Below are 14294 nucleotides of genomic sequence, written 5' to 3'. Positions count from 1 at the left end.
GGAAGAGGAAAAATAGATTCAGGGACGAGCAAGAAGGCAGGAGCACCCCCACATTTTGCACAACACAATATTTGTGGATATTTCCACTCAATTATCTTGTTTGCTAACTTTTATTGAACGGAGAACTAACACATTTAATAGTTTCTTTTCCCCCCGCCGCTTAAAATTATATTAGGCCTTAAATATGTTTAAGACCTAATAAAGTTTTCTTCAGAAGTCAGAGATCTTCAAAAATAATAATCCTTCGTTGTTGAGTCGTTTTGTGCCTTTGTTCTGACATTTGGAATGATAGAGAGAATCATCAGGAAAATAAATAATAATAATAATAATAATAATAAAAAAAAAAAAAAGAATTTGGGTTCAAGATTCGATCTTCCTCCAATGGCTCCTGAGGTCCTCTCCTATTCCCACATACCAGGCTCCCATTTTGCTGCTGGTTGCAAAGACACTCCTTTATCAGCTACTTTTTGCTTGACTGAACCAGCCCTGGGCTCTTTTGTTTTTTCATAGATTGCTGTTTTTTTGTTCTCCAAAGTTTTTTTTTTTTTTTTGCACCCCCTTCTTCACCCTCTTTCCCAATCTGTCTCCCTCTGATTTTGTTCTTTCTCCTATCTAGTGCTCTGTGTTTCTTCTCTTTTTCTTTTTTTTTTCATCAAACACATCTGAACCAGAAGTCAAACAAAAGCATCGCCACCGCGTGACCATCCCTGATTTTCTTCAGCCCTGCACAGAGCACGAGTAATAAACACTTAATAAACAACAACAGATGTCGCAAACATCGTGTGGATTTACAGCAACGCTTGGAAGATGTGTGAATCATCAAAGACCCCACTTCTCCCACTCTGGTGCGATCACACGAGCCAACTGGGAGATGCTAAAGGATGGGAAACTTTGTGTTTGTTTCTGTATGCACCGGCTTGTCATGCAACACGGCGCTGTCAGCTCCGACGGATGCATAAACAAAATATTTCTTTGCGTAGAAACATCTGCTGCGATCTAAACATTCTTTTTCCAAAGTACGCACTCAATTAAAATATCACTCCTGACGACAAAAAGAAGAGAGAGAGAGAGAGAAAAGAAAAAGAGAGAGATCCCTTTCAGCAACTCTATTTCTCAAGAGAACTTTGTTCCACAAAAAAGAAAAAGGGACTGAAAAAAAAAGAAAAGAAAAAACTTGAATCTGCGAATACGCCCAGACTCCACTGTTAACTGTCTTGTAGCCTCTCTCCATCCTTCTCGGGGGACTTGAGGTTTGAATACTGCCCATTTTATTTGTTGGACAACTTGGGAGCTGGGAGCCCAGGGCATTACCATGAGAATGCCGAGTGTTAGCCGTGAGCTGACAAAGCCACCCCTCCACCACCGCCGCCGCCCCCATCTCCCTCCTCCTCTGGGGCCCCTGCACTGATGGACACTCACTCGTAAACTGAAAGAATGCTTACCATTGTCTGACCCAAAGGGCTCCCCTGCCACCGCCACCACCACCACCACCACCACTGCCACCGCCTCCCCGCCCTCTGCACTACCAGCCCACCACCCAGTTGCCGCTCCAGCCATCTCCTCTCCCTTGTTTCGCCGCATCCCTCCCTAACCTTTTTCTCTTTGAATTTCTCTGTCAGAACACCCTCTCTCCCTCCCGTCCTCCTCCTTTCCCTCTCCGGACCCGAAAAGAACTCTATTACTGCCTAACGCTGTCAGTCACAGCACCCACTGACAGACCGCTCAAAGCCCAACTGTATGTCTCCATCCTGCAAGTTGTGGACTTCTTGTTAGATCGGATGGAGCTCCCAGAGACAGCCAGAGTCTTTCTATCATGCGTGTTTTTGTTGGGTCAGATATTCTGAGACTTACGGTAAGTAGGCAGAACCTCCTTGTAGCTTGGCCCCTTCCCAGAAGCAGTCCAGTGGGGTGATTATCATACACGGGAACAGCTTGTCAATCATCTTAGATGAGCAATAAGGAGGAGAAAACAATTAAAACCAAATCAAGTGAGAAATGTGCGCTTGAAGGAATGAAGCAGACTCGTCAGCTTACCCTTTCAATCATGACGTTTTCTATAATAGGAACTCCTGATTTGTAGCATATTTTATTGAGATCCCACGATCTGTGAGAGACGAAAAATAATCAAAAGTTAGTTTTTCTTTCTTTATTCTGTTTTTTTTTTTTTTTTTTTACAACGGATTCATGCAAATATGAGGAAACCCTCCACTCACTTTCCAAACAGCGACACCTGCACCTTGCTGGCCGACAGTGCCGCCTCCATGTGAACCAGCAAAGCCTCCTGCGTCAAAATGTTGGTGCCCTCTTCTTTGGGTGTCTGGATGAGCATCTGCGAGGTAAACACCGACTCCTCTCCCTGCTTCTCTCTGGTGTAGCGAAGCTCTGTGCTCACCCGACTGCCAGCTAGAAAGAAACAGAAAGAAACAAATTGCTTGATATTCTTCAAGGATTTAAAAAAGCGCACAATTGCAGCCTATTGCGTTTTTTTTTTCATACTATACGCACACACTTACACAAGAACACACACACACACACACACACACACACACACACACACACACACACATGAATATATATGTATTGACCAACGCCCTTGGCCTTCACCAGTGTTGGTTTTGAAGGCACTTCACACGAGGCAGCGTCTGGCCAAGAGAAATGACTAATACGGCTCCTCATTGGTTCCTTCTGTGAAACAGATGTGCCCTGAGTTAGTAAGACCAGGCTTCTGATGCCCCAAAAAACCTTCTACCTTAGCTCTTGCAGCAGCAAATAGGGACTCAAACATTCTATACCAGCAGGAAAAAAAAAAAAAGAAAAAAAAATCCTTATCAGCATATGGCTTGCTTTTCTTGATAAAATTCAAGACTGACTGCATGAAAATGCCCTTCTTCTGAGTAGTAAGGAGCCCAAAAGACAAAAGACTATAACGGTACACCAGAAGATAAAGAAAGTTGAACACATTTAAGAGAAAAAGAAGCTGTGATGAGCAAGAAAAATTTTAGAAGGAGCAGAAAAAAAAAAAAAACACACAGAGAGAAGAAAAGTAGAGCTATGCTGTGCTGTGTGGTAGACCCCAGCCCCTAATTACAGGAGGTTGCCCTGAAAAGAGTTTGCCAGCCGGGGGGATCTGCGCCTGTGCCAAGTGGACATGAAACATGCCGCGCTGGATCACAGAGAGCCTGTCTGACCCTCTCGCTGTCCCACTACATGACAACCCCGGAGAGAGAAAGACAAGGAGGGGAGGCGGGGTAAGAGAGGGGAAAAAAAAAAAAAAAAAACGGGACGAGGAAGAGAAGTTTGGAAACAGGGGCTATCAGCATCTTAAATGAGTTTTTTTTTTTTTTTTCCACTCTTTTACTCACTTCCACTGCGCTTCCCTCATTTATGGCTTCACTCTATTGTTAAGCACCTCTATCTCTTTTCCTTTTAACATAAACTGATTTGCTATATCTTTCCATCTGTCTAGTTTTTGTGTCTTTTTTTTCTCTCTCTCTCTCTCACGTTCCCCGCACCTCCTCCCCCCAACCCCCCACCCCCCACCCAGCCCAGAGCGGGCTGCTGTAATTGATGGGGAGAAAAGAAAAAACAAACTACGCAGCTAAAGTGTGAGATCAGGTTAGGATTTCTGGGCCTCGGAGACACAAGTCCAATATTTCTAGGCTTCACTTTCAAGGATTTAATTATATTCGCGAACACCCGATCAACTTGTTTGGATTATGTCTTATTTCTATTAGGCCACGTAGTGACAAAATCGGACAAACGTGACTTTCAAAAGTCTTAGGTGAATGTATCCACACGTTACAAATGAGTTACATCGTCACCTCCGTTTGAGATGAGAAAGTTGCATGTGAGTGTCACAGAGTCTTTTTCACACTGTCATGTGTCTGTGCTACAAGGAAATATCCCACTGGGTGCAAATCCGTGATTCGGCTCCACTCGGTGTCCATCCCCGCAGCAGCTTCCCAATTAAAAATGGCTACGCCAAAATGAAAGCTTTTCCGTTCTGCGGACCTCTTTCTGACATCTGTTAAAACCTTTTTTGACGTTTCGTATGTTAACCTCTGCAACACGGGGTTTTGATCCCAACAGGAACTGGGTGGCTTGGAGAGACTCTGGCTCTGTAATTACAGGCCTCCTGAAGTAAATTATAGCTATTTGTGTCTCGTTCCTCCCATCTGGACCACCCAGGCGGTCTGTCCTCTCCCCTGCTCTCCTTCTCGCCTTCGTTCCTCAGCCCCAGGTCCGGCCCCAAAACACCCGAACTCTGCAGAGTGTCACAGCAACCCTGCTTACTACTGCTCGAGTAAACTCAGCTCTACCTTTTCTTGTTCCTCTCATCCTTTTCTCCCCCTTTTTCTCTTTCTGAACTTCTCTGTCTCCCACTCGCTCTTTTTCACTCTACCCCTTACTCTCCCTCTCCACTCAGCCTTAAAGAGACAGCTCCCAAGAAATGTTCCCACCCTGAGAAGGAAGCTCTTTCGAGTGTGGAAAAAACGTGAAAAGTCGGTGATTTTTATGGCATTCACGACAAGGAATCATATTTTTTTGTTTTTGTTTTTGTTGATCGAAAACAGAATAAAAAAAATTTTTTAGACCATACATAAAAGAAAGACATGTATGTGGTGTTTTTTAAAGGCTTATATATTTGAGGAAGCATGTTTGGTGCAAAATGAACTTTGTTAACTAGTCTTACCACCACAGATGCTTTCAAAGCAGTTTGGATACCAAGAAACTGAAAACGTGAAAGAAAACATCATAACAAACACAACAAAACTGTGAAACAAGGTTTTCTACCCTTCTATTGACAAATGTAGTGTGTTTTTACAGACATCTACATGTCCTTTTCTCTCCATCGGATCCTCCAAAAAGCAAGAAATCCCTAAACCAGTGTGGCTTCTCACACCTAAGATGATGCCAGGACTTTATAAACAGCTGATTCTGTTCTTTGCACCATCTATAGACCTGATCCCAGTTCCAGGCCCTGCTAGGTCAGACCGGGCCACCTTCAAACTTCAGTGTGGTAGATTAGCTGGATTAGGGGGCCCCTGAAAGGCCCCACGCTGTTACGGAGGAAGACCCAAAACGAAGAGGGCTTAAAGTGACATGTATGCTTTCACTTGCTATACGTAGTTGTTGTTTTTGCCTCATCTATAAAGTGTGTCAACAAGAGAGGAAGTCTCTGTTTGCTTTGAAATTACAAATTTCGGAAAATAATGTTGCTCAGACCAACATAAGACTATCTGGCTGGCCTTCTATGCAACATCCCTACACACTCACTTTAGGTATTTTCTATATTCGGAGCCACCAGAATCCAGACTGCGGACCAAGGAACACCCATGTACCATGGCATTCCCCCAGCCGGGGCGCCTCCCAGCAGATGGGCTGTTCCTCCATACAATCCTTCAGTATGGCTCCACACTGAATGCAGACCCTTTGTCATTCAACCCTTCAATTTCTTTCAAATGTTTCCCAACAAACAGCAGAATAAAAAAAAAAAAAAGGTATTTTTTCCCTCAAATGGACCAAAACTTTCCCAGCCCCGTAAAACAATGCCGGAACCGTCTGTGGGAGGGTGAGGCTTGGGGGCGAGAAAGAGGATCTGGCGTGTTGCTGTCTTACCTATAGAAATACACTGTATCTGTTCGTGAGTCATCAAGGATACTATTGCTTTAGCAGAGAAGCTGCATCAAATCAAGAAAGCAACAGTCATCACTTCTGCTTGATTGTAATTTGCCCACTCCGCTTTTCACACCTATCCTGCAGAAACTGTATCCACGGCCAAAACAACATGAAAATCAGTTTCACTTACATTCTATTCAGATGTGCCAGTGGTGTTAGCCACCACACATAAATTTCCACCACGGCTGGCATTTAGGCACTTTCCATTTCCATATGTATAGGCTTGCCTCTGCTAATTATGCTAATCATGGGCAGTGTTGGCCACTGTGAAAAATAGTCACATTAGACACTCCACTGACCGCTAATACTGCTTAATGTGTGGTTGAAACATACATTCATCCCAGCCTGAAAAGCAAAATTTTTCCACGTTGCTGGTCTCATTCAGATGAGAAATGAATTTATTGAGCCCAAGGAGGATTTCTTTTTTTGTTTTCCTCCCCTTCCCAAGTACCAAGAAAATGTCCAGTCTCTGTCTCCATCACTCTCTCTTTACTTTTTATACTTTAGTGGTGTAAAGACAGACGCAAATGGTGCAAACTCTAAGGTGACTGGTGTCGCTTTATACCGTGCAAACCAGAGACAAAGGTTGCTCTTCAGCAAAAGGAGAAGGGGCGCCACAGTATTCTGATTGAGGTTTTATTATCCTGCTTTCTAAGAAGATTGCATTCAGTGTGGCTGAGACTTGACCATCCACTGCCAAGTTGTTGCTTTTTAAGATTTGGCACCAAGACATAGTAAGTGACTATGTTTTTCTGAGCTGCACAATATATGAAACGTTGCAACATTCAAGAGTGCAGAAGAACCGCCATGGCAAAGTGTGGATTGCGTGCAAAATTTGATGTGCAATCGAAGGTGCAAAAATATTTGATCATAGTGACTTTTATTGACTGAAAGCTGATCTAAATTTTAGATTCAGGGATGCTAACAACGGTGGACAGCGATGGTTATACTGTGAGAATGGAAAGGAAAGAGAAGAAGGAAGGAAAAGTAGGTATCATCAACATCATCGCATTGTAAAAAAAAAAATAATATTCCAGTATTGCGCATCCCTCCATATTTCCAACATGAACGTTTGACTAGCCAATGAAACGTGATTAGATCTGGTGTTTGGGCTTGAGAAAATGACTGCAGACAAAATAAATGTAGGTGAGCATGTGTCTGTCATCTGCATATGTATATATTTCTGTTCCGAGTGTGTTTATTTGTTAGGGGGTGGTCCTGGTCCGTCTGCTGAAGCGTGCGTGCGTGTGTGTTGGTGGCGGTGGATGCTGCTGAGAAATAGGATGGAATGAGGTAGTGTTGAATTGAAGGATGGAAGGAAGGGGTGAAGTAAACATTTGGAAGTGACCCAGGTTGACTCTGGTCTTGTTTGTTCTCTCTACCAGTGAGGTCCCAGGCCCTGAACGCTGGGAGTTTATTTATCTAGCTGGGGCACCGCCGCGCACTATTCACCTCCAATAATGCCTCATAGAGCTCCCTTTCTCTGTCTGAACTGGGCCGCTGTGTGCACTCCGATGAATTATAGCATTTACCTGCCGCGCCGCTCCGAGGTTTGTTTAGAAAAACCGCTCCAAGCTCCCGAAATGCCCACGTGTGCATTCGCTCATTTTCGTAAACCCAGACGCGTCCCTCTGAAACTAGCCCTTTCTTTCTGATTCCGATCAATCCGGTTCTTGATCTCCTCATATCCCGTCTGATTTCACATCGAGCTAAACCAGGACTTCATCCCTGGGCATTCACACCCATTTGGACTGCGGAGAGTCTCTACCTCCCCCTCTTTCCACGCTGACTTTTTATGGGACATGTGGCGTGGCTGCAGGGCCCTGTCTTGCTACATTCATATTTGGACAGCTTGAGTCTGTGTATATGTCTGTCATGGCTCACCCGATCCCCGCCAAGAAAGATGAGTTTAGTTGATGTCAGAGTAAACACCGCCTCTTTTACGTGAAAGCCCGTTTCATTTCTTTTTTTTCCGCCTTCTACCCCTCCCCACTTTCTCTTTTCCAAACAAGTCTTTCAAACAGCACATTGTAAATTGAGAATAACAAGGAGAAAAGGCAAGTATCTAAACAAAGTAAGAAAAGAATGCACTGTATTCTGGTAAACCTTTAGGCAAAAGAAAGCAATCCATGTGGCACGACTTTGGTGGGAAATGAAGAGATGCAGGAGACAGTCTCACACTTGATGTTTGTTTAAGTGAGTCATGAAAAAAAATAGCAGCAAAAAGTGGGGAAAAACGTGTGAGTAGGCCATAAACCTTCCAGCCTGTTCCTGCCCCAACCCCCCTATTGTCTCTACTCATCCCTGTCTTCTTCCTGCACCTCTTTTTATGATCTTTCCTTTCTGCTTGGGAACAATAAAGACTGTTGACCAGGTCACAGCATCAGCTCAAACAAAATAGTAGAAAAGTGGTAGCAGAGTTCAAAGATGCCGTGATCTTAGGGCCCCGACATTGGAATCGGCCAGTTTTCTCTTGAACAGCGTTCGAGTGCTGGACAATGTGATTTTGGTCTAAATATTTGAAATGGACAAAAATAAAAATAAAAATCTGATGAAATTTTAGGGGGACACATGCTTTGACGTATACATTCTTAATTTCCCAAATCAGAGCCAGTTGGTCAGAAAATAGAAAATCTGCAATCTGTATGGGCCAGGAAAAGCTTGGCTGGAGCATCTCTATTGGACTGCGGATAGTCTCTACCTCCCCCTCTTTCCACGCTGACTTTTTATGGCACTTTTCTCTAGTCCTTAGTCAACTAAGGAAAAGAGACAGTCTTCATAATGGTTCATTTTAAAGCAAACTCTGTGAGGCATTACCAGAATCCAGTCGTAATCCTTCTAACAGACTAAACACCCTGATGCTGCGGCTTTTAAATCTCTCCTACCCAGGTGTGAGGGTGAAAATCAGTCCTCCTACTTATGAGCTGCACGTTCCTGTTGCAAATGCATGACAATACTTGAGTCAAGCCACAAACATCTAAGCCACTAAAAGTAAGACGGCTAAAACCTTTCAAGATTTCTGACACATCTCCCGACGTCTAGCCCTCCTCGGACTCAGGCCGCTGTGCTTCACAGCGTTTTGGTCCCGCAGAAAGGGAGGAAGCAATTAAAAAAGCCCCGGTGGCCTGACTTCACAGAGCAGGTAGAAACATAAACAGACGCACACACAAAAACGGAGGCAGGCGGACAGAAACGCAGCCGGGAACTCAAGCTGAACACGTCTGAGGTGAGAAAGATGAGAAGTTTGTTTGTGTTGAGAAGTTTGAATATATGATGGGAACCACATGCACCTACAGCACGACCAGGGCGTCAACACTCGCAGTGTTGACTCCCAGCGAGGAAACCCCGAACAAATTAGGACAAATGCGATGAAACATGCATTTCCCTTTCAACTGCAACACAGTAAGCATCATTAAAACCCACTCAAAGAGACACAACAATATTTTGAGTCTCTTTGGTTGAAATCTGCTGTTTTATTGGTGAGCATGTCACCGCCCCCCCCCACCCCATTCTCCAAACCCCTTCATGTTTTCTGGCTCACATACAATAGCGCATGAGTGTGTGTTGCTCTATGTTTGTGTGTGTGAAAGAGAAACAGAGAGAACTAACCTCTCCTTGTTACCGAACCACTTTACTCTCCATTGAGGCCCTAGCAGCTTTGTCAATGGGCTATTGGTGGAAACAAGGCAGGCAGAAACTTTAGAAACATGGCCACAGCCTCTTAAAGGCACAGTGCTCCCTTTCAGCAGCAGCAGCAGCAGCAGCAGCAGCAGCACCCCCTTCCTCTACTCCCCTCCTGGTTCAGCTCTCTGAATCCCGCAGCAAAACAACTGGCACACAAACAACTAAACATCTCCTTTAAGTGGGCAGCTCGGCCAATTAGCTCTAGAGGTAATCCCAAAGATTTACACTAACCGAAGCAATTAGAAACAGTGGCAAATCATTCTGTTGTTCCTGTTTCTCTTCAGAAATGTACATTTTCTCTCCTTTAGCCTCAGACTGATCATTTTCTTCTAACTTTAACAGAGAGTTTTTTTTTTTCTTTTTTAAAAAAATAGCATGCCCCGGAGGAGCATATTCAAATTCCGGTGCAAGTCAAGCGTACAGGCTTCCCAACACTTGTCTCCCGACACCAAGCAGTGTGTGGGGGAGACTCCTCCGACACCTCCGCGCCGGGCCCTGTGGGAGCCGCCTGTTCCTGTCCTCCAGTGACATGGTGGGCTTAAAAAACCCTATAGAGTCTGTTTATATTCACCAACTGCTGTGGCGCTTTTAGAGTGTGCAAAACAGGTGGGTAAACTTCAGCTGCATTCACTTATATATATTTTTTTCTTCTCACTAGGAAGAGAGAAGGACGAGGGAGGAGAGAGGAGGAGGAGGAGGAGGCGGGGGTGGGGAGGTGGGGGGTTCAGGGAGGTGGTGCCTGCTTGCCTCTTGTTGAATGGAATCCAAGAATAGTTAGGGACCACACAGGGAGCTGGAAGAGGGTGGGGGGGAGGGGTCAGAGCCCTCAAAGATGGCTAACCATTCACACAGTCCCATCTGCTGTGGGGATCAGGCCCGGCACAGAAAGCCTGAGGGTTTAAAAGGAATTTGGCCAGTGTGAAAAACTAAATGAGTCTGGCTTTGCCTCTGAAAATGAACTTATATCTAAAAAACACAGGCGAATGAGAAGAGGAGGGTTTTATGAGCGAGCTTTCATGGTCAGAAGCAAAAGTACGTCCCTGCCTGACAGAAGCCTTTTAAAGTCGAGATGTCAGAATTATGTTTTCAGGGAACGCTGCACAAACAAACTGGAACACGAGTTCAAAGAAAAGGCTATCCTCATGGTGTGTTACAGTCAACAATTCAACTATACACAAGGATGTACCCACAAAAAAACAACAACAACAACATAAAAACAAACTAATTTATGAAAAGCATCTTTTTTGATTCATCAAAACCCTAAACTGTGCATCTGCTCTTGTCAGATCAGCCAATCAAACTAGAGGCCCTGTCACCTAGCTCCCTCCCTCCCATGGCACCAAGGTGACACTAATATGGCCACCCTGCATCTTTTCACCAGCCATTATTGTCATTCATACTCTTGTTAGTAAAAAAAAAGAAAAAAAAGAGCTGGATCTGTCAAGCCTCAAAGCCCCCGCAGCAGCTGTGGAACCTGAACCCAACAAAACAACAGCACGAGTAAAGAATTTCACCATCATTCCTCCTCCGTGCCCTCTCTCTAAGCAAGACATCTCTTGAAACTCACCTTCCACCCAGAGCTGCTCGATGTTGGTTTCGATGGATGCCACCCGGAGTCCCACAGACAGAGCCCCGAACACCAAGAGTCCAATGAAGAGCACCTTCCCGCAGTGCCTCTGGATGTGGCAGCCCAGAGAGAACAGGAAGGCCTGGAACCTCGCCCGGATCCACAGAGGAGCTTTCTGACCTACTGCCTTTCCCTGGACGCCAGGCAGGATTGGAGGGGTTAAAGAAAGGGACATTATTGCAAAGTTACAACACGCAGACCAAATAATGCATCATGCAATGCTTGCATTCAGAAACAGGATCCAACATGAATACTTTAAACTTAGCTAAAGACTACAGAAGAATACTGCACCAGAACTCATTGTTTGTTTGTTTGTTTTTTATCCATATACAGATACATTCAGTGGACAGGCTGGTATCCAGTGACATTTAGGATTGGGGGAAATAATTCCTATGTATTATAAGTGACAGTGATATGGTAAAGTTAAATACTCTAAAGCTAATTGGATGCAAATTTTTTAAGTTATAAAGGCAGCTATGTTTCTTCTTTTTCTTTTAAAATATATATATACAAGCAAAAGTGCAACAAACAAGCCTTATTCAGTGTCTGAGCAGAAGTGGAAACTAAAACGCCTGCATACTGACAGAACAGCCGGTTACAAATGGGGTTCCAGCTAATAGAAACCATTCTGTTATGTGCCTTTCAACGCCTTCTCCTCAACAGTTTAACTTAAATCTGGCCCAATCCGCCTCATGGTGTGGGAGCCATTCGTTAGAAATGTCACTGCTGCTGCTGCAGAGGACATAGCTTTCTGGTGTTGTGGTTTCTCTCAGCGGTGCTGAAACACGTCCAAGCATCCGGGCGGTCCAAAGATGCTTTGTCAGATCAAACTGAATCAGTGAATTCCTCTACGGGACCCACCACATTTCCAAACAGACCCGGGGCCAGTGCGCTGCTCTCCGCTGGCTCGCGCAGAGCCGGGGAAAGCACGCACTGCACGGCTGCAAAACAAGCCGCTCCGCCGCTGATTTGTCTCAGGGACAAACATGAATGAGACGCTGCATGTCCATTCAAACAAGCCGCTGTTATCGCATGAAACTGACTATTTTCCAGTGAAGAACTAAGAGATATTATTATTTTTAACCCAGATCCTGATTCTATAATGGGAATTCAAAACCCCAACTCTGGTTCACACACGCACTCTCAAATTGGGTTCAGATGAAAGCTTTTTTTTTTTTTTTTCATTCACTTTTGCCGACTTGAATGAGAGTAAATCCCGCACAGACTGCGAGTGAAATGCATCACCTTTGAGATCTGTTTAAGTGCGAAAGCGGCATGGCAGTAGCTGGGTCTCCGCTGCAGGTCTGTGTGCGCAGGCGGCTGAGAGCGCGTATAACTCGGGGGTAAATCTCCAAAGACGCCGGACCCTGGGACCCCGCGATCCGAGGCCATAGTCCAAAGAGAGTGATCGGGGCGCGGAGCGATGCGAAGGGGAATCGATGCTCGACGTTCAGGAAAGGCAGTAATCCGACATAGACGTGGAGCGCATCCAGCACCACCGGCGACAAACTCGCTTTTCTACTCTTCCACGGAGCCAAACAAGTCTCGAAACTCCATCCCGACATTATGCGCCGAAATCCGTATAGATCCTTCAGTCTTCATTCGTCCCGAGAGTTGGTGAAACTGCGTCTCAGAGAGGAGCTGTAGTAGTAGTAATAGTAGTAGTAGTAGTAGTTGGAAAGCCTAACAGTCTGAGTCCGTCCGTGTCAAGTCTAACTCCGATCCCGTAGCGGTAACATTTGGAGAGGTTCGCCTCTCGGCAAATCCTGAAAAGGGAGGTTTGATGGAAAAGTGCTCCGGCTCCCATTGGCCAAGGAAGAGGCAAATTACTTTGCAAACATCGCCTATTATTAGCTGCTAAGCAACAGCTCACCAAAGTGGAGAGAGAGGAGGACCACCCAGGCTGCCGCTGCCTGGGCTTGGGGGGAGGTAGAGGAGGGCGGAGTGGGTGAGGGAGGGACGGAGAGAGAGGAACTCTTTCAATAAACTCTGCACGCGCGCACGCGCACGATCCTCGTGCACAAGCCCTCTCGAGCTCGTCTAACCATTCCCAGCGACCTTCCAGTTTGCACATGCCGTCAATTGATGAAGCAGCGCCGGGCATGCATGCAAACAGTTCTCAGCTCCGCTGTTTCATCAGCGCAGGCCAATCAGCGAGAGAAGAAAAGTTAATTCAGCTTTTCAGACTGGAATGTAAACATGTGATTCCGTTTTCCTCTCTCTCTCTCTCTCTCTCTCTCTCTCTCTCTCTCTCTCTCTCTCTCTCTCTCTCTATCTCGCTACACGTTTTGTGTGGGAATTGCAGATCTTTTAACACTTCCTATCACTGTAGCCCATCTCATGTTTGAAAAAGCTCGAGAGCCTCTCATTTGTGACAAAATCCCCAAATCAGGAGGTCTTTTTTTTTTTTTTTTTTTTTAAAGTCAGATCTGAGTCTGGTGTATGAGCAGTTTGCAACAGACAACTGTGGTTAGGGCTTCAACAGCACCTTGCTAAAGTGGGCTTAGTCAGACCCCTGGAGATTTACAACATTTTGGTACTTTACTACATTATGTGTATTTTATTAGCGATTAATGTGACAGAATCAGACAAAATAGTGTTTGATTGTGAATTGGAAGAAAAATCAGAGATTGTTTTCAGATATAGCAGCCGAATGAAAGCTATAAATATTGGCATTTTTGCCCATCGGTTTTATGCAAAACATGAATGGAGAGCATATTTAAAGATGAGCTTTCAGATTTTCCATCACATTCTCAGCTGGATTCACATCTGGACTTTGACTGGGCCTTTCTACCACGTGAAAAATGCTCTGATCTAACTTATTTCATTAAATACTATCATGCTGAAAGGTAAAACCCCAGAACCGGTTTTCTTCTTGCATTTAGGGACATCAATTTTCCCATCAGCTCTGACTAGTTTCTCTGTTGAAAAACAAGCATCTCCACAGGATGATGTTGCCACTGCTATGCGTTATCATAGAAATGTTCTCCTCAGGGTTGTATCCAGCACTTATTTTCCTCCACACATCTTTTTTTTTTTTTGCACATTAAAAGAAGATGAATACAAACTTACTTCAAATTCATTTTTTAATTTCTTTCAATAAAAATGTCAATGTTCCTTCCACTTCACAGCTATGTTCTACTCTGTGTAGGTCAATCACATAAACCTGCGATGATATACACTGAATTTTTATTTTAACTCTACAAAACGTTTAGGAGGTATTAATACTTTCAGAAGGCAATTTGCACCAATAACTGTAACTTTCCGACTCTTGAGGCCAAAGTCATCTACAAAAGAAAAATGT

General features: G+C 44.6%; 1 protein-coding gene across 2 annotated transcripts in view; it reads right to left on the bottom strand.

Moving 5' to 3' along the window:
• The window catches only part of ptch2 (patched 2), a 30246-nt gene extending 16253 nt beyond the window's left edge, over window positions 1-13993 (bottom strand). Inside the window, exons 1-5 of one of the 2 annotated variants that reach the window (XM_088014374.1) lie at window positions 12236-13993; window positions 10931-11123; window positions 2214-2403; window positions 2035-2104; window positions 1852-1943 (exon numbers count right to left, since the gene is read on the bottom strand). In XM_088014374.1, the coding sequence (XP_087870500.1) occupies window positions 1852-1943; window positions 2035-2104; window positions 2214-2403; window positions 10931-11123; window positions 12236-12382 (692 nt within the window). In that variant the 5' untranslated portion in view covers window positions 12383-13993. The remainder of the gene's footprint in view (window positions 1-1851; window positions 1944-2034; window positions 2105-2213; window positions 2404-10930; window positions 11124-12235) is intronic. The other variant, XM_015000140.2, reaches the window with a different exon arrangement.
• Window positions 13994-14294: the final 301 nt, after the last annotated feature.

Source organism: Poecilia mexicana, unplaced genomic scaffold, assembly GCF_051168715.1.
Source record: "Poecilia mexicana isolate PSO_F unplaced genomic scaffold, ASM5116871v1 scaffold_17, whole genome shotgun sequence".
In the NCBI taxonomy this organism is placed as follows: domain Eukaryota; kingdom Metazoa; phylum Chordata; class Actinopteri; order Cyprinodontiformes; family Poeciliidae; genus Poecilia; species Poecilia mexicana.
The sequence above is the reverse complement of the archived record's forward strand: the minus strand, read 5'-3'. Positions and strand labels throughout refer to the sequence as shown.